Source organism: Trachypithecus francoisi, unplaced genomic scaffold (assembly GCF_009764315.1).
Source record: "Trachypithecus francoisi isolate TF-2019V2 unplaced genomic scaffold, Tfra_2.0 Lachesis_group15, whole genome shotgun sequence".
In the NCBI taxonomy this organism is placed as follows: Eukaryota; Metazoa; Chordata; class Mammalia; order Primates; family Cercopithecidae; genus Trachypithecus; species Trachypithecus francoisi.
The window spans coordinates 85,796,557-85,823,307 of NW_022681460.1; the positions used below are offsets into that span (position 1 = coordinate 85,796,557).

Sequence of the window (26,751 nt, forward strand, 5' to 3'; positions counted from 1 at the left end):
TCATTTTTCAAACCCACCTTTCCCTTCTTCCACCTCTCCTTCACAAGTCCAGAGAACCTTGGGGTGCTTGTTCTAGCCTGCCTTTGGCAGCCGCAAGCTGAGGTGGCAGCTCTGGCCACCTCTGGCCCTAGGCCCTCAAGGAGAAAGGAGCAACATCCTGCCCCAAGGCCTACCTGTGGGCCCAGTTTCTCTCTGCTCTCCAGGAAATGCATTCACTCTGCTTGCCTTGGGCCCAGGCTATGGTGATCACAGGGTTCACTGTCCTCCTAGAAAGCATGGGAGAGCAGCTCACTTCTCTCTCTGCTGCCTCCACTCTGGTCTCCAGAGTTTTCCCTTCCCCTAGAGGCAAGCCAGGCCAGAGCCCCTTTGCCCGAGGCAGCTGGGAGAAAGCAGCTGAGGCCACGGCTACAAGGAGCTTCCCATGCCCCTGTGCCACTTAGCCTCACCTCTTTCCTCCAGAGTGGCTCCTCTGCGGCCCTCTGTTTCTGCTACATAGGGTTCTTTGCTGGAGTCAGGATGTTCTCGGTCACCCTCCTGGCTCTGCCCTGTCCCAGTCCACCCCACCCCAGGGGGAGCAGCAGCTTTACCTTGTGCTTCCCGGTGCTCTCCGGGCTCACTCTCATGGGCGGGCTCCAGTGACCGAAGCATTCCCCACCCTTGGAATGTCTCATCTTCTGTCTCCCTTCTTATTCCTTTTGGTTTTGTGGCGAGAGGGGAAGGATCGGGGGCCAGGCCAGCAGCTCAGGGGCTACAGGGAGATGGGTAATGTGCCTGTTTTTTTAACATAACGAAAAAACCTACCTCCAAAATCCCCTTTTTGTTCTTCCTGGACCTGGGCATTCAGCCTCCTGCCCTTAACTGAATTGGGAGCCTCTGCCACCTGCCCTGTGTATCCTGGCTCTCAGCTCATGGGGAAGCCACACAAACATCCCTTTCTTCCCTTGCACGCTCGCTAGCAGCTGGTAAGGTCTTCAAACCCTGATTCCTCAAGTTTTCTGCTTGGTGGCACTGACATTAAGTAGTGGAGGGACAGTGCATGCCAGGATACCCCAGAGTAGCCTTCCCCCTTGGCCGCGGGCAGGCCCTAACTCACTGTCGCTTTGGAGTTGTCTTTTTTTTTCCTTTCTTTAGTTCCTGTATTCTAAACATTAGTAAAAATAAATGTTTTTACACAGAGCCCTCTGCTGGATGGTTTATCTCCTGCCTCTCTTCATTAAGAAGGCCATTTGATCCTAAGATTTCCATGATGGTGACTTTTTTAAACATTTTGAAATACAGCTTTTTTCCCCTCAAAATTAAAATGTTTTTTGTTGAATTCCAATATGTAAAGCGAATATAAAATTGGTTATTTTGGTTAGTTTTAATTAGTTACATAAATTCAAGTTTATAACAATTCTTTGTTATACAGAATAATGAAGCTGTTTTGATCAATACAAAGTTTGGGTTAAATTTTTTTTTTAAAAGGGCTATTATCAAAAAAATAGAAAATAACAAGTGTTGGAGCCCTTGTATACTGCTGGTGGGAATGTAAAATAGTCCAGCTGCTACAGAAAACATTATGGCAGTTCCTCAAAATATTAAAAATAAAACTACCATATGATTTAGTAATTCCACTTCTGATTACATATCCAAAAGATCTGAACTCAAGGTCTTAAAGAGATATTTATACACTCGTGTTCATAGCTGTATTATTCACAATAGCCAAGAGTCCATCAACAAACCCATCAACAGATAACAAGATAAGCAAAATGTGGTATGTACATATACCATGGAATATTACAAAGCATTAAAAAGGAAGAAAGTTCTGACACAATACAACATGTATGAACCTTAAGGACATTATGTTAAGTGAAATCAGCCAGTCACAAAAAGATAAATACTACATGGTTTCACTTCTATGAGGCAGCTACACAGTCAAATTCATAGAGACAGAAAGCAGAATGGTGGTCGCCAGAAGCCAGGGGAAGGAGGGAGTGAGGATTTGTTTTTCATGGGTATGGAGTTTCCATTTTGCAAGATTAAAAAGATTCTGTAGCTTGCTTGCCCAATAATATGAATATACTTAACACTACTGAACTATATGTTTTAAAAAAGTTAAGATAGTAAATATCATATTATGTGTATTTTACTATAGTTAAAACTTTTTTTTTTTTTTGTAGATGGACTCTTACTCTGTCACCCAGGCTGGAGTGCAGTGGTGCCATCTCAGCTCACTACAACTGCTACCTCTTGGGTTCATGCGATTCCCATGCCTCAGCCTCCTGAGTAGGTGAGATCACAGGTACCCACCACCATGCCTGGCTAATTTTTCTGTATTTTTAGTAGAGATGGAGTTTCACTATGTTGGCCAGGCTTGTTTCAAACTCCTGACCTCAAGTGATCTACCCACCTCGGCCTCCCAAAGTGCTAGGATTACAGGCATCAGCCACCATGTCCGGCCAAAACTAATTTAAAAAAAAAAAAAAATCAGTGGTTGTTGTCTGATCAAGTGAAGAATGTGAAGGATTCCATGGGGTGGCGGCAGCGTCAGCTAAGGCATGAAGACATGACATGGCCAAGTGCCTCTGGACACCTGTAAGTAGTTCAGTGTTCTTTAAACAATGGGTGCAGCGTGGACAGCACAATAAGGCTAAATACACAGGCAAGAATCCAGGAGCTCAGAATCTTAAATGACAGAGAAAGAAGAATAGATTTTGTCCTAGATCCAACAGTAAGTCAATAAATTTTTTTAAGCAGAGAGCATAAAAACGCTTAGTTTTGTGCTTTAGAAAGAGTCTGGAAGCAAAGCGGCAGGTTGTAGACCAGGAGACTACTGCAGTAGCATAGGTAAAAGATGAACAGAGCTGGAACTGAGGCACAGCAATAGGGACAGAAAGTAGGGAACAAATGGGAGTGATATTTAAGAGAGAAAATTTACAGCATTTGATGACTATGAATATCTAAAATAACTGATGCTGGCATTTAGGATGACACCTAGATTTCTTATGTTCGTGGTGGAAGAGTAGGGAGATTGACTGTGATGGTAAATACAAAAAGAGAAACATGGGGCCAGGCGCAGTGGCTCACACCTGTAATCCCAGCACTTTGGGAGGCCGAGGCGGGCAGATCACCTGAGGTCAGGAGTTTGATACCAGCCTGGCCAACATGGTGAAACCATGTCTCTACTAAAAATACAAAAATTAGCCAGGTGTGGTGGCATGTGCCTGTAATCCCAGCTACTCAGGAGGCTGAGGCAGGAGAATCGCTTGAACCTGGGAGGCAGAGGTTGTAGTGAGCCGAGATAGTGCCACTGCACTCCAGCCTGGGCGACAGAGTGAGACTCCATTTCAAAAAACAAAAAAAGAAAGAAACATAGTTAAACAGAGAGTCAGGTTCAGAAATCTAAATATATGGCGGGCGCGGTGGCTCAAGCCTGTATCCCAGCACTTTGGGAGGCCGAGACGGGCGGATCACGAGGTCAGGAGATCGAGACCATCCTGGCGAACACTGTGAAACCCCGTCTCTACTAAAAATACAAAAAACTAGCCGGGCGAGGTGGCGGGCGTCTGTAGTCCCAGCTACTCGGGAGGCTGAGGCAGGAGAATGACGTGAACCGGGAGGCGGAGCTTGCAGTGAGCTGAGATCCGGCCACTGCACTCCAGCCCCGGCGACAGAGCAAGACTCCGTCTCAAAAAAAAAAAAAAAAAAAAAAAAAGAAATCTAAATATATAAATGCTTAAAGAAAAAAGAGAGAAGCTAGTGAAGAAAGCTGAGAAGATACATTGAGAGAAGTATTAAACACACATACACACAAAAAAAAAAAGAAAGAAAAAAGAAAGTGGTGTCTCAGAAGCCAAAAGAATTTAAAGAAGGGAGTGCTCGGTTGTATGAATAAATCCAGAGCATCCGTTAGATTCAGTGATTACAAAGCTATCAGGGGCCCATGATGTGGCATGTAGTGAAGTAAGCCATAGCCTACTGACGGCGGGAGGTTCGAGAAAAGGACAGTAATGAACTAGAGACAGAGAACACAGGCAACTTTTTTTAAAGATTCTGGGTAGGAAAGGTACAATGAAGATTTTTTAAATTTTAAAGATTCTGGGTAGGAAAGGTACAGAGAATACAGGCAACTCTTTTAAAGCTTCTGGGTAGGAAAGGTACAATGAAGAAGCTAGCAGGAGATTCAAAATCAAGAGATTTTTCTGTAGCTAATTCTTAGGGTTTTCTAACTTTGCTTTTTGTTTGTTTAGGGATAGGAAAGGTGTTATTGAGCAAGTAAAGTTGGGGGAAAGGAGGTGATAAAGACAAAGGGTTGAAAATACAGAAACACTGAGAGGGAAGAAGTAACTGGTATAACAAGATCCCGGTTGAGACCAGCCGACCAAGAACACAGCTGAAGGGGTTAGTCTTAACTAGATAAAGGACACCTTTTTTCCTAAAACTGTATGAGAATTTAAAAGCCAAATGCAGTAGCAGAGGGACTTGGGACTTGAAGTGAGCGGATCTCAGCCTCAATGCCATCTGCTGAGAGAGGGGTAGAAGGTTATAGTTGCTCCAAACAGGGGGCTGCAGCAGCAACAGTAGACATGAGAAAAAACTGAGCCAAAGCAGTGGACCTGCCGAGCCAAGGCTCTGAGTGTGGAAGACATACATTTGCAGGAGAGCCAGCCTACATGACCGTGTGATTTCTTCATTTTGTCATTCTTTTGATAAATATTTATTAACATCTTATTTATTTATGTATTTATTTATTTATTTGAGACAGGGTCTTTCTCTGTCACCCAGGCTGGAGTATGGTGGCATATTCACAGCTCACTGAAGCCTCGCCCTCCCAGACTCAAGCAATCCTTCCACCTCAGCTACCCAAGTAGCTGGAATCAAGGCATGCACCACCATGCCCAGGTAATTTTTTTCTATCTTTTGTAGAAACAGTTTCACTATGTTGCCTAGCTGGTCTTAAACCACTGAGCTCAAGCAATCCTCCCTCCTCAGGCCCCCAAAGTGCTGGGATTATGTGAGCCTTAACGTGTTTTATGTGTCACACATTATAGACAGTACTGGGTATACGCTAGTGATCAAAACAGTCATGGTCCTGGCCCTCATGGAGCCTAATCTAGCCACGAAGACAGTCAATCAAATAGACAATAATGGGCCAGGCACAGTGGCTCACGCCTGTAATCCCAGCACTTTGAGGGGCTGAGGCAGGCAGATCACTTGAGGTCAGGAGTTTGAGACCAGCTTGGCCAACATGGCGAAACCCCGTCTCTACTATAAATACGAAACTTAGCCAGGTGTGGTGGCAGGCACCTGTAATCTGAGCTACTAGGGAGGCTAAGACAGGAGAATCACTTGAACCCAGGAGGCAGAGTTTGCGGTGAGCCAAGATCGTGCAACTGCACTCCAGCCTGGGCAACAGAGCGAGACTCCATCTCAAAACAAACAAACAAACAACAACAACAACAAAAATAGACAATAACATAATTACAACATGTGATGAGCTCTATGAGGGCATTCCACTGGGTACAGTGATAGAGAGCTTACTTATAAAAATACTCTACTCACAGCGGGCAGGGACTCTGAGGTGGTGACATTTGAGATCCTAAGAATGAAAAGGTCTAAGCAGAAGGAACACTCAGGCATTTTCAGAAGATCTATGGCAGAAAAGACTTGGTTGAGTCCAGTATCTGTTAGAAGAAAGTTCAACTGGAGCACAGTGGGCAGGGAGAGAGGACCATGATAAGGCAGGAGATATAGGCAGCGGACCAGAACATGGAAGGTACTGTGGGCTACAGCAAGAAGGGTGGATTTTATTTTGCCCAGGTGTTGGGGCAAAAAAGCAAATGACTGGATTGGATCTGCCATTGGTGTTTCCCAGCCAGGTCAAACAGAAGGAGACAGGACAACTGAAAGAGCCACCAAGAAAGTGACATACCTTGAGGCCTTGTCTAGTTTAAGAATGAATACATCCATGCTGTCCTGGAAGAGGCCAAGCCTGGGTGAGGTTCCAGAGCATTAGTAGTAGTGGAAAGGAAGTAAACGGCAACTAGAATGGGAAGCTGTGGCGACAGCTATAACTGAGTTTAAGGTCTCAGAAATACGCTTATGAATAGCAGAGTGGTGTATGGGTGTAGGATGCTAACGTCAAAGAAGTCAAGGGATATTAAGAAAAGCAACAGCTGTGATGGCAGTAGTGGGAATGGAGTATTTATCATTAATAATAACAGCTACCATCTATTTAACATTGTCTATGTGCCCAATACTATGCTAAACACTTCGTATAGATTATCTCACTTTATTTTCAGAACAGTTACTACTAGGCCCATTGTACAAATAAAGAAACTGAAGGACTGGGAGGTGAAGTAAATTGCTTAAAACCACTCAGCTGGTAACAGACTGCACAGGAATGCAAATGGTTCTGACTGACTCCAAAGCTCAGTTTGTGCCAGCATGGCTGGACAGATTGTGCTCGTGCTACTGAAGGACGCAAGCATTGCAATGAAAGCTATGAAACAAAATCCTCAAAATAGGAGAGGAAATATTCAGATGACAGCAAAAAGAGAGGCAGAAGGTAACAAAACCAGGTAACATGAACCACCAATAAGGAAAGGCCTTTGTGTAAGGATAGAATAGGGACAAAGCAACAGAGAGAGAAGAGAATGTAGATGATATCTCTGGGTCCTGTGGAATGTGGAATTGGGTGAAATGAGCAGCCTTCACCTAGAAGAAGCTGTGATTTCAATCAGATAAGAACTGAGTTTCAGCTAAGGCAAGAAGAGGTATTCCTGGAAAATGTTTAGGGAGTCCGGTTGCTAATTTCCAGTATAACAGATTAGCATAGTGATTAAGAGCACAGAATCGGCCGGGCGCGGTGGCTCAAGCCTGTAATCCCAGCACTTTGGGAGGCCGAGATGGCGGATCACGAGGTCAGGAGATCGAGACCATCCTGGCTAATACGGTGAAACCCCGTCTCTACTAAAAAAAAATACAAAAACTAGCCGGGCGACGAGGCGGGCGCCTGTAGTCCCAGCTACTCGGGAGGCTGAGACAGGAGAATGGCGTGAACCCGGGAGGCGGAGCTTGCAGTGAGCTGAGAGCCGGCCACTGCACTCCAGCCTGGGTGGCAGAGCAAGACTCCGTCTCAAAAAAAAAAAAAAAAAAAAAAAAAGAGCACAGAATCTGGAATCAGACTGCTTAGGCTTGAGTCCTGGTTCCGCTATTCACTAACAAATTACTTAACTTCTTTGTGCCTCTCAGTTCCCTGATAAATGGGAGTGATGACAATGGTCTTCCATGGTTTGGATGTGGTTTGTCCCCACCAAAACTCATGTTGAAATCTGATTCCCAATATGGTAGTGCTGGACATGGAGCCTTGTGGGAGATGTTTGGGTCACAGGGGTGGATCCCTCATAAACAGATGAATGCCTTACATCAGGAGGATGTTTTCACTTTCATGGGACTGGATTAGTTACTAAAGAGTACGCTCTTATAAAAGTGAATTAGGCTTCCTAGATTCTCTCTTGCTTCCTCTATCGCCATGTGATCTCTTTGCATGCACCCACTCACTTTTCCACTTCTCTGCCATGTTTTGACCCAGCATGTCGTTCTGACCAGGAGCCAGCCAGTGCAGTGCTACGCTCTTGAACTTCCCAGCCTGCAAAATTGTCAGCTCAATAAACGTCTTTCCTTCATAAATTACCCAGCCTCAATTATTCTGTTATAGCAACCCATAATGAACTAAGACAGCCCCTACCTCATAGGTTTGTCCGAACGAAATTAATATTTAATAAGATAATTAGAATAATGCCTGGAACAAAGTCAATCCATTTAGAAAGTGTTTGATTGAAAATCAAGTAAATAAAAGAGGTGAGAATAAAAAGGAGTAAGAGAGAGGTGACAAAGGAGAGGAAGGATGGAGGAAGTGTGCTTGGAGGCAAACGCAAATAGAGGCAGGGTATGAAACTAAGGCTCTAATGGTCTCAATGGTGCAGGACTGTGAAAGCAGCCATCCTAGTTGAGAAGACAAACTGGTCTTCTAAGTGAAGTGCGGCTACGTTATTTTGATGTTTCTGAAGGGAGCCTAGCCCAAGCCATTAGGGGGAGGGTTAGCAGGCTGCTGGGACACCCACCAGCCTGTGGTGGTTAGAAGTCCAAGACTTCATGTAGTCATAGAGCACCCTAGAAGGTCCTAAAGATACCAGAAACTGAACAGATTCTTCACAAGGAGCAGAACACAGAATGTAGTCTCTCCATCATTTGGGAGAAATGACAGTCAAAATAAAAGAAAGCATAATGTTCAAATGAACATTCTAAAAACCTTTCATTTTTTCTTGTATGAGATAAATGTACTTAGAATCTTTTATCATGCTAACCAAGGGCACTTTTCTATTTAAAAAAGAAAGATTTGCAAGAACTATTATAATTCTAGTGGGCTAAATTTTTAGCAATCTCTCAATCTAACAAGCTTAACAAAATTACATATGGCTGAAAAAATGAATGAAATCACATATCTATTTCTATGCAAAAAGCTTTTCAGTGCAATTTCATCATTCATTATAAAATGTGGGAACATGCCATATAAATGCAAAATTTTCAATATCTTCTTAATTCTATCAGCTACCGGGTAGTTCTAGGAAAGAAGGTGCTGTTTTATTCTGGAAAAAAAAAAAAAACAGGATCACTCAAGGTCAAGCTAGGAAGCTGAGACACAGTCTCTGATGCCATACACCTTACCTGCTCCCTCAAGTGGCTACCACCGTAAGCCACAGTACATGTAATGCAAAGAAGGGCTTGGTCTCTTTAGCCCACCAGCAGGTACCAAAAATAACGGTTAGTAACAGCATAATTTTAATGGTATAGGAAAAAAGAAATATCTTTTTCTCACCCATCCTATATTCATTGTTACAGAGAACTCTATAAAAAAGACAGATTAACAAGAGACAACCATACCAATTTATTTAACAGAAGCTTTATGTGACACAGGACCTTTTATAAGAAAATAATGACCCAAATAAACACATAAACCTGTATATTTTTATGCTATATTTGATGAAGAAGTGGATAGTTGTGGAGAAGTACAACTGAATTTAAAACTATGATTTAATGGTAATAAACTGGGGGAAACTTAGCAAGGCCTATTGACTCAGCTTCTCCTCTGTGACCCAGTGTCTTCAGAAAGGAAGATGTTCCACTCCTCCAGGCATAGAGAGAGCATATCTCAAATGTGGGTCTTACAACCTGCTTCAGGGAAGGGCAGGAGGGCAGAGAGTGACTTTCCTACTTCTGCTGTTTTCTCAAATTCCTTTAGTTTAAAATATTATGGAGTAGCATATCCTGACCCCCATTAATGGTAAAAGCCCATCAATTTAGACTCTGCTAGTTCAAAATGTCCAATAATTTTCTTCAATTTTACACATTACAAATTCTAAATGACTCTTTATCCTGCCAATATTTAGTAACGAGTACAAAGAGTAGTGTCTGAAATTGGTTCCTTTTTTCATAAGAACTATGTAATATTTTAAGAATTTATTTTTTTAACTTATAAATCTAAAAACTCTCTCAGTGAAAATTAGGTAAATCGGACCACAGCTGAACCTTTGAACAACACAGGTTTGAACTAAGCAGGTCCACTTATATATGGATATTTTTCTTTATTATTATTATACTTTATGTTCCAGGGTATATATATGCACAACATGCAGGTTTGTTACATATGTATACATGTGCCATGTTGGTGTGCTGCACCCATTAACTCATCATTTACATTAGCTATATCTCCTAATGCTATCCCTCCCCGCTCCCCCTACCCCACAACAGGCCCCAGTGTGTGATGTTCCCCTTCCTGTGTCCAAGTGATCTCATTGTTCAATTCCCACCTATGAGTGAGAACATGCAGTGTTTAGTTTTCTGTTCTTGTGATAGTTTGCTGAGAATGATGCTTTGCAGCTGCATCCATGTCCCTACAAAAGACATGAACTCATCCTTTTTTATGGCTGTATAGTATTCCATGGTGTATATGTGCCACATTTTCTTAATCCAGTCTGTCACTGATGGACATTTGGGTTGGTTCCAAGTCTTTGCTATTGTGAATAGTGCCACAATAAACAAACGTGTGCATGTGTCTTTATAGCAGCATGCTTTATAATCCTTTGGGTATATACCCAGTAATGGGATAGCTGGGTCAAATGGTATTTCTAGTTAGGGATCCTTGAGGAATCGACACACTGTCTTCCACAATGCTTGAACTAGTTTACAGTCCCACCAACGGTGTAAAAGTGTTCCTATTTCTCCACATCCTCTCTAGCACCTGTTGTTTCCTGACTTTTTAATGATCACCATTCTAATTGGTGTGACATGGTATCTCATTATGATTTTGATTTGCATTTCTCTGATGGCTAGTGACGATCAGCATTTTTTCATGTGTCTGCTGGCTGCATAAATGTCGTCTTTTGAGAAGTGTCTGTTCATATCCTTTGCCCACTTTTTGATGGGATTGTTTTTTTCTTGTAAATTTGTTTGAGTTCTTTTTAGGTTCTGGATATTAGCCTTTTGTCAGATGAGTAGATTGCAAAAATTTTCTCCCATTCTGTAGGTTGCCTGTTCACTCTGATGGTAGTTTATTTTCCTGTGCAGAAACTCTTTAGTTTAATTAGATCCCATTTGTCAATGTTGGCTTTTGTTGCCATTGCTTTTGGTGTTTTAGGCATGAAGTCCTTGCCCATGCTTATGTCCTGAATGGTACTGCCTAGGTTTTCTTCTAGGGTTTTCATGGTTTTAGGTCTAACATTTAAGTCTCTAATCCACCTTGAATTAATTTTTGTATAAGGTGTAAGGAAGGGATCCAGTTTCAGCTTTCTACTTATGGCTAGCCAGTTTTCCCAGCACCATTTATTAAATAGGGAATCCTTTCCCCATTTCTTGTTTTTGTCAGGTTTGTCAAAGATCAGATGGTTGTAGATGTATGGTATTATTTTTGAGGTCTCTGTTCTGTTCCATTGGTCTATATCTCTGTTTTGGTACCAGTACCATGCTGTTTTGGTTACTGTAGCCTTGTGGCATAGTTTGAAGTCAGGTAGTGTGATGCCTCCAGCTTTGTTCTTTTGGCTTAGGATTGTCTTGGCTATCTGGGCCCTTTTTTGATTACATACGAACTTTAAAGTAGTTTTTTCCAATTCTGTGAAGAAAGTCATTGGTAGCTTAATAGGGATGGCTTTGAATCTATAAATTACCTTGGGCAATATGGCCATTTTCACGATATTGATTCTTCCTATCCATGAGCATGGAATGTTCTTCCATTTGTTTGTGTCCTCTTTTATTTCATTGAGCAGTGGTTTGTAGTTCTCCTTGAAGAGGTCCTTCACATCCCTTGTAAGTTGGATTCCTAGGTATTTTATTCTCTTTGAAGCAGTTGTGAATGGGAGTTCACAATTTGACTTCCTCTTTTCCTAACTGAATACCCTTTACTTCTTTCTCTTGCCTGATTGCCCTGGCCAGAACTTCCAACACTATGTTGAATAGGAGTGGTGAGAGAGGGAGTCCCTGTCTTGTCCCAGTTTTCAAGGGGAATGCTTCCAGTTTTTGCCCATTCAGTATGATATTGGCTGTGGGTTTGTCATAAATAGCTCTATTTTGAGATATGTTCCATCAATACCAAGTTTATTGAGAGTTTTTAGCATGAAGGGCTGTTGAATTTTTTCAAAGGTTTTTTCTGCATTTATTGAGATAATCATGTGGTTTTTGTCTTTGGTTCTGTTTATATGCTGGATTACGTTTATTGATTTGCGTATATGGAACCAACCTTGCATCCCAGGGATGAAGCCCACTTGATTATGGTAGATAAGCTTTTTGACGTGCTGCTGGATTCGGTTTGCCAGTATTTTATTGAGGATTTTTGCATCGATGTTCATCAGGGATATTGGTCTAAAATTCTCTTTTTTTTGTTGTGTCTCTGCCAGGCTTTGGTATCAGGATGATGTTGGCCTCATAAAATGAGTTAGGGAGGATTTCCTCTTTTTCTATTGATTGGAATAGTTTCAGAAGGAATGGTACCAGCTCCTCCTTGTACCTCTGGTAGAATTTGGCTGTGAATCCGTCTGGTTCTGGACTTTTCTTGGTTGGTAGGCTATTAATTATTGCCTCAATTTCAGAGCCTGTTATTGGTCTATTTAGGGATTCAACTTCTTCCTGGTTTAGTCTTGGGAGATTGTATGTGTCCAGGAATTTATCCATTTCTTCTAGGTTTTCTAGTTTATTTGTGTAGAGGTGTTTATAGTATTCTCTGACGGTAGTTTGTATTTCTGTGGGGTCAGCAGTAATATCCCCTTTATCATTTATTATTGAGTCTATTTGATTTTTCTCTCTTTTATTCTTTATTAGTCTTGCTAGCAGTCTATCAATTTTGTTGATCTTTTCAAAATAACCAGTTCCTGGATTCACTGATTTTTTGGAGGGTTTTTTGTGACTCTATCTCCTTCAGTTCTGCTCTGATCTTAGCTATTTCTTGCCTTCTGCTAGCTTTTGAATGTGTTTGCTCTTGTTCTCTAGTTCTTTTAATTGTGATGTTAGGGTGTCAATTTTAGATCTTTCCTGCTTTCTCTTGTGGGCATTTAGTGCTATAAATTTCCCACTACACAGTGCTTTAAATGTGTCCCAAAGATTCTGGTATGTTGTATCTTTGTTCTCACTGGTTTCCAAGAACATCTTTATTTCTGCCTTCATTTCGTTATGTACCCAGTAGTCATTCAGGAGCAGGTTGTTCCATTTCCATGTAGTTGAGCGGTTTTGAGTGAGTTTCTTAATCCTGAGTTCTAGTTTGATTGCACTATGGTCTGAGAGACAGTTTGTTATAATTTCTGTTCTTTTACATTTGCTGAGGAGTGCTTTACTTCCAACTATGTGGTCAATTTTGGAATAAGTGCGATGTGGTGCTGAGAAGAGTGTATATTCTGTTGATTTGGGGTGGAGAGTTCTGTAGATGTCTATTAGGTCTGCTTGGTGTATATATGGATATTTTTCAACAGAAGTTACACGTGTGTGCCTGCCTATCCTGCCTCCCTGCTTCCACCTCCACTTCTTGTGCCTCTGCCACCCCTAAGACAGCAAGACTCACTCCTCCTCTTCCTCCATCCACTCAATGTGAAAATGATGAGGGTGAAAACCTTTATGATCATCCACTTCCACTTAATGAACAGCAAACATGTATTCTCTTTCTTAGGATTCTCTTAATAGCATTTTCTTTTCTCTAAATTATTTATCACAAGAATATAGTATATATTAATAATACATGTAACATATAAAATATGTGTTAATCAATTGTTTATGTTATCAATAAGGCTTTCAGTCAACAGTAGACTATTAGTAGTAAACTTCTGGGGGAGTCAAAAGTTACATGGGGAATTTTGACTATGCAGGGTTCTGGGCACCAATCCCCATGTTGTTCAAAGGTCAACTAGAATTACTTTCTTTACAAATTTTCCTGCTTTACAATAAGTCAGACTAGCTCTGTCTCCACTATTTTGAATGAACAAAATTTTAATATTCCTGTGTAGGCATATACATACAATTTATTACAAAGTTTTAAGAAACTTTGGTCAATGGAATATATTCTTCTGAAAGTTTGAATATATCAGTTGACCAAACAGCTTATAAAATATGATACAAAAACAAATATTAAATCAGTTTACTGATACTGTTGCATTGAAGTGGTACTAATCCTAAGGCATTCTTTTTTTGAGATGGGGTCTCCCTCTGTTACCCAGACTAGAGTGTAGTGGCACAATCATACCTCACTGTAACCTCCAGCCCCTGAGCTCATGTAATCCTCCTACCTCAGTCTGCTGAGTGGCTGGGATTACAGGCACAAGCCACTGTCCCCAGCCTGAGGCATTCTTTTAAAAATATATCTAAAGTAAAATATTGACAAAAATTCCATGTGCTGAACATTCTGAATATCTGAACACTACGTAAATAGAGGCTATATCTAAACTTCAATGCCTGACACAGTACGTCCCCAATAATTAATAAATACATGTTGCTTCAGTAAGTGAATAATGTTTTCCATGTATATTCAATTATTTAGGTTTCTCATAAAAGTGCATAAAAATTATAATCAAGGCCGGGCGCGGTGGCTCAAGCCTGTAATCCCAGCACTTTGGGAGGCCGAGACGGGCGGATCACGAGGTCAGGAGATCGAGACCATCCTGGCTAACACGGTGAAACCCCGTCTCTACTAAAAATTACAAAAAACTAGCCGGGCGAGGTGGTGGGCGCCTGTAGTCCCAGCTACTCGGGAGGCTGAGGCGGGAGAATGGCGTAAACCCGGGAGGCGGAGCTTGCAGTGAGCTGAGATCCGGCCACTGCACTCCAGCCTGGGCGACAGAGCGAGACTCCGTCTCAAAAAAAAAAAAAAAAAAAAAAATTATAATCAAAAACAACAGTACAATACACACATAAAAGATTAAAAGCAAGTATAACAGTGATTGTATGAGGGGAAAGAATGTTGTTCTCCCTCCAGCTTCTATTTGTTATAATGCTTTGTTGAAACTTTTGAAAAACCATAAATATTTTTAATCAACACTATCCAATACCTCTGGAATAGAGAGAGGAATTACAGGAGCAGTAATAACAAACCAATATCTTCGGGCTTATATTCATATTAAAGCTGGTGAGACTTCACATTCCTCAGCACACAATGGATCTTTCATCAATATTGGAAAATGCCTTTGTGAGAATATTTGCAAAGAATGGATGGAATTCTCAACGTTGCAAGCACCCAGTGAATTATTTAAAAGAACAATGGATGGATGACTAATTAGAAATGTTTCTTGAGTGCAGAGATGTTTATATTACCAAAGAAAAGCTCTAAGTCTAGCATTTTTTCCAGAGCAGCCAGGAAGAAAATATTAACTGTGGGCATCAGTCTCAAATGATTTGCCCAGGAAGAAAAGATTAACTGTGGGCACTGGTCCCAAATGATGTGCCCTCGAAACAATTAGAGTTGCCTTCTCGTTGGCCAACTAATGATTTTAAGTACTCCTTGACTTGTAAATACTGCTTATTTGTTTGGATGCTTATTTACACATTTTGCTTCACCCTATCCCTAAAAATAGGACTTAAGTCCAAAGAAGAGTACACTATAGTAAGTAAATTTAAAATAAAGAAAATGAGACAAAGGGAAACTAAAACTGTAAAGAAAACATGAAGCCAGGTATGAGACAAGTGTACAAAAAGAATAACGTATTCTAAATTCTAAATTCTAAATCCTATATTCTAAATTGAAGTACACAAGAAACTAGATTCTAAGTTTTCAAGTAACTAATTCTAACCCAAAGACACAAGTTAAATGTTCAACATTCATTAGGTAAAAAACAACATGTTCAAGAGAAATAGCCCTGATATTAAAATTAAAAATAATTTTTTCTTTTTTTTTTTTTGAGATAGAGTCTCGCTCTGTCACCTTGGTTGGAGTACAGTGGCACGATCTCGGCTCACTGCAACCTCTGCCTCCTGGGTTCAAGTGATTCTCCTGCCTCAGCCTCTTGAGTAGCTGGGACTACAGGGGTGTGCCATCACACCCTGTTAATTTTTTGTATTTTTAGTGGAGACGGGGTTTCACCATATTGGCCAGGCTGATCTCGAGTACTGGTCACCCCTGACCTCGAGATCTGCCCACCTCAGCCTCCCAAAGTGCTGGGATTACTGGCATGAGCTGCCACGCCCAGCCAAAAAGAATTTTTTCTAATCAACTCATGTTATTTAACAAGATATAATCAACATTTTTAATACTTAAAATAAACACAGAGAATTTCCATAAATCTTTTTCTTATAAAATCATCAAATAATGCCAAAAGAATTATAGTAAAAGCAATTCTGTAATATCAGTTCTACAAAGTTTTACACAATTTTTTCTAAGTACATATGCAATTTTTTTGATGGTCTGGCTTAGTCTAGAAATGTATTTCTCAGTGAGAGGAACAGATGCTCTTGCAACAAACAGAAAAAGAAAGGAGGGGCTAGGCACAGTGGCTCATGCCTGCAATCCCAACACTTTACAAGGCTGAGGTAGGACAACTGCTTGAGGCCAAGAGTTCAAGACCAGTATGGGCAACATAGCGAGACCCCAACTCTTTAAAAAAAAAAATTAGCTGGCCATGGTGGCGCACACTTGTAGTCCCAACTACCCAAGAAGGTGAGGCAGGAGGATCGCTTGAGCCTAGGAGCTCAAGGCTGCAGTGAGTCACGATTGCACCACTGCACTCCAGCCTGGGTGACAGATCAAGACTCTGTCTTTACAAAAGGAAAAGGTAAAAGTATTACGATAAACATACCTAGTAAAGATGGAATAGTCAAAATATTTCCTCCATAGAAGTCTTGCATATCCTTTAGCTGATTTATTCCTACATGTCTCTACTGTTCTTGTTATTAAAAATTGTGCCTCTTAAGAAAATAATTATTTATAGTTTTTTGTATACTGATCATGTACCTCGGGACTTTACTGAAGCTATAAGTTTCTCCTGTGAAACCTAATAATCTGTCTTTCTCTTGATTTTAAAACTTCTAACTATCATTTGTTTTTCTTTGTGATGTCAACGAGCGAAGTTTCTACATACTCTCTATTAACAGAAAGCTCCTCAATTCATAAAATCCAATATACTGCTCTCTGATCACACCTCCTGATTTTCCTTTCTCACTCTTGAACTTCTATTAACTCTCTTCTTCAGTCCTATTACTCTATTCTCCTTCGAAATATTAGTCCCATCCAGACTTTACTGCATTCTCTAATGTACATCCAATAATGATCACATCAAACATTCTGGCACTCTCTTGACAGTCTTGTTCCTTTGTCTTTTTACCACACCTACCATACAAGTGCTCAAGTATGGATTAATTCAGTTCCCCCTCTCCATTCTCATAGCTAAATCCTAGAATAGTACTTGAGAAGATCACAAATTAGTACCATTACAAATTTTTGCACTCATCCCAAATGCACCTTCTGCACTGCTCTGCAACCCATTACATGCTGCTTATTAAACTTTCCCCTTCCATTTCCCTTAGTCACCATTCTAAACTTTCACCACTCTACTCATGCCCTTATTTTACCTTCACTGCTCCCTTTAGCATATGAATCTCATTTGATGATATCTATAGATTTGCAATTTATACTTCAGTAACACTAAACTACTTGTAGGTCCCTGAATAGAACTTGATTTATTTGCATATGCTGTTTCCTCTACCCAGAATACACTCTTCCCATTTGTTCAACCAGAAAACCTGTATTTACCCTTCAAATGTTAACTCAAATGCTATTTCTCCTATGAAATCTTCCTCAATCCAGCCCCCTTCTCCTGTGTGCCCACTATATTCTGTGCCTCTGCCTCTCGTTACAAAAATTATGGTTACTACTATATTGCACTGTAATTGCTTGCCTGTTTGTTTCTGCACAAGGATATAAGCTCCTTAGACAAAAAGGATCTTTTTTTTAATTTTTTTTATTTTTTCAGTTTTCTATCCCAAGTATCTAGCTGGCACCAGCTAATTGCATGCTAAAGGAATGAATTATTATTCCTTGGGCCCAACATTATGTAGAAGAAATGAAATTTAGAGGTAATAAATTTATAAAAACCTTAGCTAAAATGAATGTGGCTGTGTCACTAATAATAATAACAGTAGTGAACTTCACATTTGCAACCCAATTGAAATGCTGTTATGTAAAATGTATTTCAAATACGTTAACAGAAATCTTCTACTAAAAAGATAACTAAATAGCTCTACTTCTGATACATCTGAATGGATAATGAACTCAGTGAACTTAAACCATGTACCAGACAGCACAATTGACACTACACTAAATGTCATTCTAACAATTAATCTGAATGATAATCCAGCCCTATATAAACACTGACATTCACAAAAATATTTATCACAAATATCTTAAGAACACAAAAGAAAAACCAGCAATGAAACCTGATCCTCACTCCCTGCCAAACGTACACTTTAAAATAGGCAATTATTAAACAGCAAAGAGGCAATGTAATATTAAGCGAAAAGGATGTCCCAATAGACCACATACAACACGATGCCCTTTGTATTAAGTTAAAACCAACTAAAATGAAAATGCAAATACTTTGGGAAAATAAAAGGAAGTAAACACTGACTTCAGGCTGATAGTGAACTTAATTGGAGGAAGGGCCAAAGGATGCATTACTGAAAGGACAATATGGTTAGATTACTACCGAAGCACTAGCTTCTGTTTGGGGTGGTAGATTCCCAGGTTATTATTACATTGTTTTTTAAGAGATAGAGAGAAGCGTAGATACATAAAGAGAAGGAGGGATGGAGGCAAGAAGAGAGGGAAGAGGCGGCAGAGAAAGAAAACAGTAGAAGGAATAATAGATAGAAAGAAAAAAACACAGAGCATGGACCAATGATGCAAGTGTGTTACGAACCAAGGATTACTGAACCTGCAATGAGATGACATGACATGACATGAACTGATGTGAAAATAAAAATTTCTCACAGCATGTAGGCTAATATCCAACCTATTATCTCTGGATCAAACTGAAGTCACTCAACCAGGTTATGATTTTTTCTGCTTCCAATTCCCTGACACTTTCAATTGTGCTGCACAAAGCAGTATGTTCTTCAACACATGTGAGGTCTTCTGCTAACACCAATGGGCCTTCTGCTCAGAGAGTAGTCCCTCCAGGGGAGTGGGTGGAGGGGAGCAGCATAAATGGAAACCTTGCTGATTCACCAACTGGCTCTCTGGAATGGGAATGACAACTCCTACAAGCCTTTGAATAGGCAACCAGTGACTCCTATTCATTGATTCAGCACTTACCAAGTGCCAATTACTGTATGTCAAATGTTATGATAAGCACTGAAATCCTTCAGACTTATGATTGGGACAGTCCTAAAAAATACTTGAGTCTAGTCCATCATCTTTCAAAATTAAAAAATGTCAAGTCTCTATTACAAAATTGAAAAATATTGCTTCTCCAACAGACAAGATTTCATATGAGTGTGTTGCTGTTTTACCTGCTATCTCCAAAAGTGATTTGACATGCTCCCCTTCTGCCAGCTTCACAAATCCAACCTGATTTCCAAAAGTGCCAATCCCTTGAAAGGGCAAAGTCAAATGTTTTCCTTGGAGGAGTTCTTCTATGAATGGTTTCAATTCCAAAAGAGCATCAATACCACTAGTAAGAAATAATACATTTTTCAGTAACACATTAAGTAATAAAATATACAAAACCAAATAAGAAACAAAATACCAGTTTTAGAAAGATGAATTCATTTTGATATTTGTACTAATTATTTTAAGGCCCAAAATACCTTCTAAATCTAAACTTTATGATTAAAACTGATAGACAGTTTTAAACAAAAACTATGGAAGAAGAAATCTTTACCTAATTATAATTGCTATTAAAGACATGAAAGTAGACACTATTTTATAGTTTACCAAAAAATGTTTAATCAAGTGAAATATGAACAACTCAAAAAATTACTGAAAATATATCCCAAAAAACTGAGTACCTACAAGAGATTACATTTGATTACATTATCTTACATTAGGTGTCATGTTCTAGATTCTTGATGAAAGTACTAACGCTTTTACAGTACATACTATTTGTGAGGCACTCTAATAAAAGTTAAAACACACTATCTCTTAAAATACAACAGTCTCTATAATTAGATAATTTGCTATACTTAGACTCAAATAAAATACAACTTTAATTATATTCCCCAATTGTAACTGTAAGTTTGCCATATATACTTTAGCTATTTAGCCTATGCAATTACACGGCCGCTCTGTGTTGGAAGTGCTATATCTTTTCTTCTTCTCTCTTCTTTCTTCTTCTTCTTCTTCTTCATTTTTTTCTCTGTCTCTCTTTCTCTCTCTCTCTTTCTGTCTCTTTCTCTCTTCTTTTTTTCAGACAGGTTCTCTGTCTGTCACCCAGGCTGGAGTGCAGTGGTGTGATCACAGCTGACTGAAGCCTTGACCTCCTGGGCTCAGGTGATCCTCCTGCCTCAGCCTCCTAAGTAGTTGGAATACACAGGTATATGCCAACATGCCTGGCTATTTTTTTTAATTATCTATAGAGAGGTTCCCCTGTGCTGCGAAAGCTGGTCTCAAACTCCTGGGCTCAACTGACGCTCCCGCCTTGGCCTCCCAAATTGCTGGGATTACAGGTGTGAGCCACTGCGTCCAGCCACATTTTTCTTAATAAAAACAAATGTTTACTATATTACTGAATTGGACATTACAAGATTTTGATATTTGGAAAATTAGAATTACTTCTACCTTGAAGAGATTTTGGTATAGGTACTTTGAAAAAAAAAATGAAATCTCACTAGAGGGCAGCAATTACTTAAAAAAGAACTAAGTACATTCATCCAGGGCTTTAAAACACCCTTCCAGTGGATTGCCAGTTAATTGTTTAAATTATTTGATCAGTGATTTGTTCAGCCAAGTGTTTGAAAAACTCAGCATTTTTCTTGATCTTTCATATTTCTAAATTAGTCTTCAGGTAAAGTTTTTAACTGATTTTCACCTATGACTTCGATACTCAGTCTCATTTCTCTGAAAAATTATATAGCTATAAGTATGGTACATGTCTCATTGTACCTCCAAATCCAGTTTAAATTCACTATTACCTAACTGTAGTTATGTTCATCTAAGCAGTGCACATACTTTTAAGTCAATATTTTCCTTCACTGTGTGCTATGAATTAAAGCATGTGATAACAGAACAGCTACTCCTGGTTCATTTATAAGTTGGGGGAATTCAAGATATTTGTTTTAAATGAAACTATATGTTAAAGCAGACCATGAGAAAGGTTAAGACTTTTCAGAGACAGTGAATTCTATGTCGTTATTCTTTAAAGAAATATATTGTCTAAATTCAGTCCATTTTTCCAGTTCTCTAGTAGTATAAATCAGTAAATTTGTGCTAATAAGATGCCATTGATTCACAGAGTAAGAAGGAATCAGCGTCTACTGGGAGTATCACTAATTTTCGAATTATTTTAAATAGAATATGTTTTCAAGAGGGGCTTATGAAAAGGCTTCTTTAAGGTAAAGTAAGTAAAAAGTAAATGTATATAAGAAACAAAATTCTCAAACTGGAGTTCAGACCCAAAGGTTGTATTTCAAACTAAGGCAGGACACCTATCTTTTCAAATCAGCAGCTGGGCTTGGCCTAATATATTTTTATTCCTTTCTTCTACACTATAAGGACACAAAGGAGTTTAGGTGACATCTACCTCAAGAAATTAATGATTTTTTTAAAGTATCTGCACATTCCATATCCAATCCATTGATTGGTATACTATTAAACAACTAAAACTTGATATTAGACTTTGAAAATTAGGAATCAATACAGGACAAGAAATGGACAATCTAGATGTCTAACATATTATACAGTATAGGATAAAAAGTTAAAAATTAGAGACTTTTAATAAATCATTCACATAAACAATGTCTTCCCAGAAACCTCATCAATTCCATTCTAGCTGCCCCACAGTGAGGTCACACCTTGAACCTCACCATCACTTAAAAGTTGACACCCCTGCCCCTCCAGAATAGGTATGGACCCAATCCAATCAGCTAAAGGGCCTTAAGAGAAAAGACTGGAGTCCCCTAAGAAGGAATTCTGTCCCCAGACTGACTACGGTCTTGAGATATCAACTTCCCTTCCAGACTGCCATGCAGATTTCAGACTTCTCCCTCAATCACGGGAGACAGTTCTTTAAAATAAATCTCTCTACATAAAGATATACATGTCTGCACAGACATAGATAGATCTCTACATAGAATCGCTCCTATTGGTGCTCTTTCTCTGGAGAATCCTGACCATTCTAACACACACAGAGCACGACTCCCTTCTCTCAACCTTTCATTTTGCGTAGCATCTTCTTTGGATTCTCTTCTTTCAAGAGCACCAGAGAACTGCTTTTTTCTTCTGATTGGCAAAGTGATCAAAGTCAGGCAAGTAAAATCTCCCCTCCTCTCTGTCCTTGCAGGATGCTCAAGGCTACTTTGAGTACATCGGCTCGGGACAGATCATAAGATTGACCTCTAAAGACATGAGGTTCTACTGTTTAAAAGACAAAACTACAATAATCAAATTGGGGTTGGATATTTTTAGTTATTAATTTGTTTCATCTTACCCTTTTGTATTTTATCTTTTCCTCAACCCCTTCCTAATTCAAGCCTTGCTCCTCATTCCCTCAGGAGATATAGCTGTCAAAGTAGATAACAAAAGCAACCTGCAATTCATCCTAGCTTTGGTTTTCCATAGATCTTAGGCTTGAACTTAACACAGTGAGCTACATAGGAGGTAACAGAGAAAGGGAAAATCTAAGTACAGATAAGAGTGTCCCAGAAAATTGGGGGAAGAACAAGGTTTCTTTCAGACTGGAAAGCAGTAATCAATGACTTGTCTTCAACCTTTATGGCAGAACCCTGACATGGGGGCAGTGGCGGTAGGTAGAGTACAGTGACTCTAAAATGACTAAGGTGAAACTGAAACTATCCAGTGGCCTAGTAAAATGGCAGCTCTCATAGCTAATAATAGAGTGCCTACTATGTGCCAGGCCCTAGGCAAAGAGCTCTTGCATATATTGGTACTATTATTTACTTAGAAAGTACATGATTTGCCCAAAGCGAGGCAGATAATAAGAGGTGGTTGTGCCATGATTCCAGAATATGCATCTAAAGTTTTAACCTAAATGGTCAAGTCCAGAGTGCTTATAATATGAGCATGGACAAAACGATTACATAACCAAGGGCTACCACTTGATAACCATAACAGAGTTTAAAAGTTTAGATTAAAAAGAATATTTATATAGTTTATTCTGTATATTAACTATTAACTGGAATAAATTCTATAGAGACTACTTTAAATTTAGAATGTCTCTCTGGGTTCTGCTGTGCTCACTCATATTAAAGTAATAATTTGGAAAATTATACTTAAGAAAGATATATTACTCACATGTTTACTTCATCTTCGTTTAATAATTGCATCACCAGCAGGGTAATATGAAAGGAACCATCACTGACCATTGCTTTGGCCAGTCGCTCATCTTGTTGTATTATTGCATTTTGCACGATCTTAATTCCTTTTATAATCTAATAACACATACACACATATAAAAAAAATTCCAGTGATTAGGTAAGCAAAATCTCTTTATGGTAAAATGTAAAATCAAGAAGAAAAATAAGCAACAACCAAAATTAGAACAACACTAAGATTCTTCAACCAAATGAATGCTTAATTGTCTGCTTGTTCTCAAACAGATAATTGACTTGGACAGCTTAAAAGGATGTGTAAGATTTAAAGCATGATGACTGTCTATCTTAAGAGTACAGAACCCAACACCTTTATTATGAAGATCAGATTGCTATCTGACTGGAAAAACCTCTCAATGGCTCTGCATCTTTTCAGAAATTTGTCCTTGGAACACCCAATATGACTCAATAACTATGATCTTTCCTAAGAATAAGGCTTTATTCTTGCCACAGAAAGGTCAAGCCAGCAGACAACATTCCATTTCTGTTAGAAGCAAAAATTATTTGTCTCCAAGTGAATGTGTCTGTGAACCCATTCCTCATGGCCTTTAAGATTTTTTATGACAGCAATAATTTCAGTAGACATGACTACTGTCATTTTTCCAGACCTGTGAGGAGGGTCATTACCATGAAGAGTTGCAAAGAAGTCCAAATGCACAGGTTAGAAGAACAGAATCTGCATCTAGAAATCCCCACAGACCTGGTCGTCATCTCCCTTCCTCTCTCAGCACCTGCTCCTCTGAAACAGAAGGAGGAATGATGCATCTTCCCTCCTCCACTTTCAGTTAGATACAATTCTAGTCAACTTCTAAATGGGAGTACATTGGAAAGTAGTTTGAATACAAAATAGCAAACCCAGAAAAAGAAACAACAGAGAAAAGAAAGCACAGAGAAACCCTAAGGGAACAGAAGACAGAAGCCCTGAGGCAGCAGAATTAGTGAGAGAAAAAAAGGAAAGAGTGGGGGCTGACAGTCAACGCAGAATCCATAAAAAAGCAGAGATAAGAAAAAACTGACTCATGAGCATAGCAAACTGTTCTGATACCAAAGTAGTTGTTTTATCCTGAACAATGTTCCCATTATCTGCGGAATGTGATTGTGCAAATCATGAGATGCTGTCCTTGGATCTCACTTCCCATTGACAGAGACTCTCTCCTTTGACCAAAACTTTAGTCAGGCCCCTCTGAGTCTTCTGCTTGACTAGGCCTAACCATGAGCTTCTCTCTCTGTCCTCGTAGAATCTGGTTTGAGCAAGAATGCTGCTAAGTCAATTTAAAGAAATCCCCCACCCTTGGTGTCTAACCACCCTCCATATCTGAGCTATCTTATCACCACGGCCTCCCTTCAGCAATAATCCTATCCTGTCTGTTTAGCCAGAAACCCCTCATCCTTTCTCTCAGCAATTTTCCATTCACTGACCTCCATTCTGCTCCTTGGTTATAAATCCCCATTTGTCCTTGTTGGAGTTGAGTCCAATTTCTCTCCCCAAATGAGAGACCCCAATGCAGTGATCCCTGTACTGGTCACCATGGCCCCTCTGGAATACGGTCTGCCATACCATCTTTAACAAGTGTCATGAATAACTTTTTCTTTAGCATCATGTACTTTACAATAAATCCACATCACCCAAAATAACCTCAGCATTTCTCTATTCCTTATAATCTGCAAGAGACCAACAGAGGAAATGGTGTTTTCTTAGTAGGAAGTTACACAATAACACCTAACATTTTCCAACACAAGATGTCATTTGTGTGACACCCAATAAAAGAATATTCATACCCTAATAAATAAAATGTTCCAAACATAATGGTATACAAAAATCTTAGAGAGTCACTGTTTACTCTATACAGACAAAATGAAATTATAAACTTCTTGAGGTCAACGTCTGTCTCTTCTACACCACTGTCTCACCACAGTGCACTGATGATAATAAGAAAACCATATTTAAACAGCAGCAGCAACAACTAACCTTTACTGTGTGCTCGCTAGGTTCTAGGTATCATGGTGAATATTTTACATATATATTAATTAGTTCAGTGTAGCCTCCCAACAGTCCCATGAGGTAGATATTGGTATTATCTCTGTTAAAATAAACTGAAACACAGACTAAAAATCTCAAGGCCATATACTCCCCCTCCTCCAGCCAAAGCAAAAAACAACCTGGGAAAAGAATAAACTACATATGAAAAATATGAGAGAGGCGCCTGGAGGAAAAGATCCAGGAGGGGTGAGGAGAAGTAGCTAGAAAGCAATGGAATACGGAAAAAGACCAAGAGATGTACAAGGAGTTTGTCTGTTTATGAGAAGGGGAAAGGGGAGAAGCAGAGATGTGGTCATGGACTTAAGAACTGAAACATCAAGGGAAGACATTTAAGGGGATTTTCAGAAAGTCTAACCAGTGCTATGGTTTGAATGTGTCCTCCGAAGTTCATGTGCAGGAAACTAGACCCCCAGTTCACAGTGTGTGGGGTGGGGCCTAACGAGAGGTGTTTGAGTCATGGGGGCACTGCTCTCATGAATGGGTTAATGCAGTTACTATGGAAGTGGGCTTCTAATAGGAGGATGAGTTCAGTTCCCTCTTGAGCCGACTCACTTGCTCACTCACTCTCTCCCTGACCCTCTCGTCTTTCACCATGGGACAAGAGCAGCAAGAAGGCTCTTGCCACATGCTGGCTGGCTCCTCAATCTTGGATTTCCCAGCCGCCAGAATTGTGAGAAATAAACTGCTCTTTATAAATTATCTAGTCTCAGGTAGCACAAAATAGACTAAGACACAATGTAGCAGAACACACTTGCCCTCAAAAAAAAAGCCTTTAGTGTAAGTCCACATTACTCCATTATTTTAAAGTTGAATTCTGGCATTGCCAAACTTACAGAGTTGCATTAAAGATCATACTAGAAAAGCTATATGAAAGTACTTTGGAAGCTCTTCACCATTTGCCAAATATATAAAGTACACAACAACGCCAATATTATTCAAATCAGTAGTTTTCTACCAGCACAATTTTGCCTCCCAGAGGACATTTGGCAATACCTAGAGACATTTTTGGTTGTCATAATTGGATAGGGGATTGCTACTTGCACCTAGTAGGTGGAATATTTGCATTTTCATACTAACTTAGTCTTCATTCTAAGTTAAATATTAATTATATGTAAATTTAGGGCAATGTTCAAAATTCCATTCATCCGTATATTCCACATTCTGGTGAAATGTCCCACATGGTAAAATAGTTTTAGACCACTAGTATCTTTGATTTATCCAGTAGCACATAAAACTATAAGTAAAAACTGTAAAATACTTTAAAGACTATTATTTTTCTCAAGTCACATAGTACTTACGCATGATTAGCCTCAAACTTATGAAAATTTTAAGGTTAATCTTCAAGCAATATATTTCTAACAATGCTTTGATTCTCCAGATTAATTTATGTATTCCTTGATATAACTATATTTTCCATGCATTTTATTCTTAATTACATTCTTTAAAAGTAAAAGAAAAGAAAAACACTTCAGAGTCTTCTTTATATGTCATATTTTTAAAATATCAATGACATCAAAGGCCAAAGGAAACTAATTTTTACAGCCATTATTTAAAATTCTATCAGGTCATTAAAGCTTATCTGTCACCATAATCCCCAGTCATTGGCAGTGCTGCACAAAGTACATTTTTAAAACCTAATACTATAAAGTCAAATTCCAATAAGA

The 26,751-nt window shown here is 39.4% G+C and overlaps 1 protein-coding gene across 5 annotated transcripts in view; it reads right to left on the bottom strand.

Annotated features, from left to right (window-relative positions):
• Nucleotides 1–26,751, bottom strand: part of AKAP7 (A-kinase anchoring protein 7) — a 161,269-nt gene that overhangs the window by 110,232 nt on the left and 24,286 nt on the right. For 3 of the 5 annotated variants that reach the window (XM_033235448.1, XM_033235449.1, XM_033235451.1), the window contains exons 4-5: nt 22,970–23,106; nt 19,012–19,172 (exon numbers count right to left, since the gene is read on the bottom strand). In XM_033235448.1, the coding sequence (XP_033091339.1) occupies nt 19,012–19,172; nt 22,970–23,106 (298 nt within the window). Of the gene's footprint in view, nt 1–300; nt 693–19,011; nt 19,173–22,969; nt 23,107–26,751 lie in introns of those variants that run through there. The other 2 variants (XM_033235452.1, XM_033235450.1) reach the window with 2 other exon arrangements.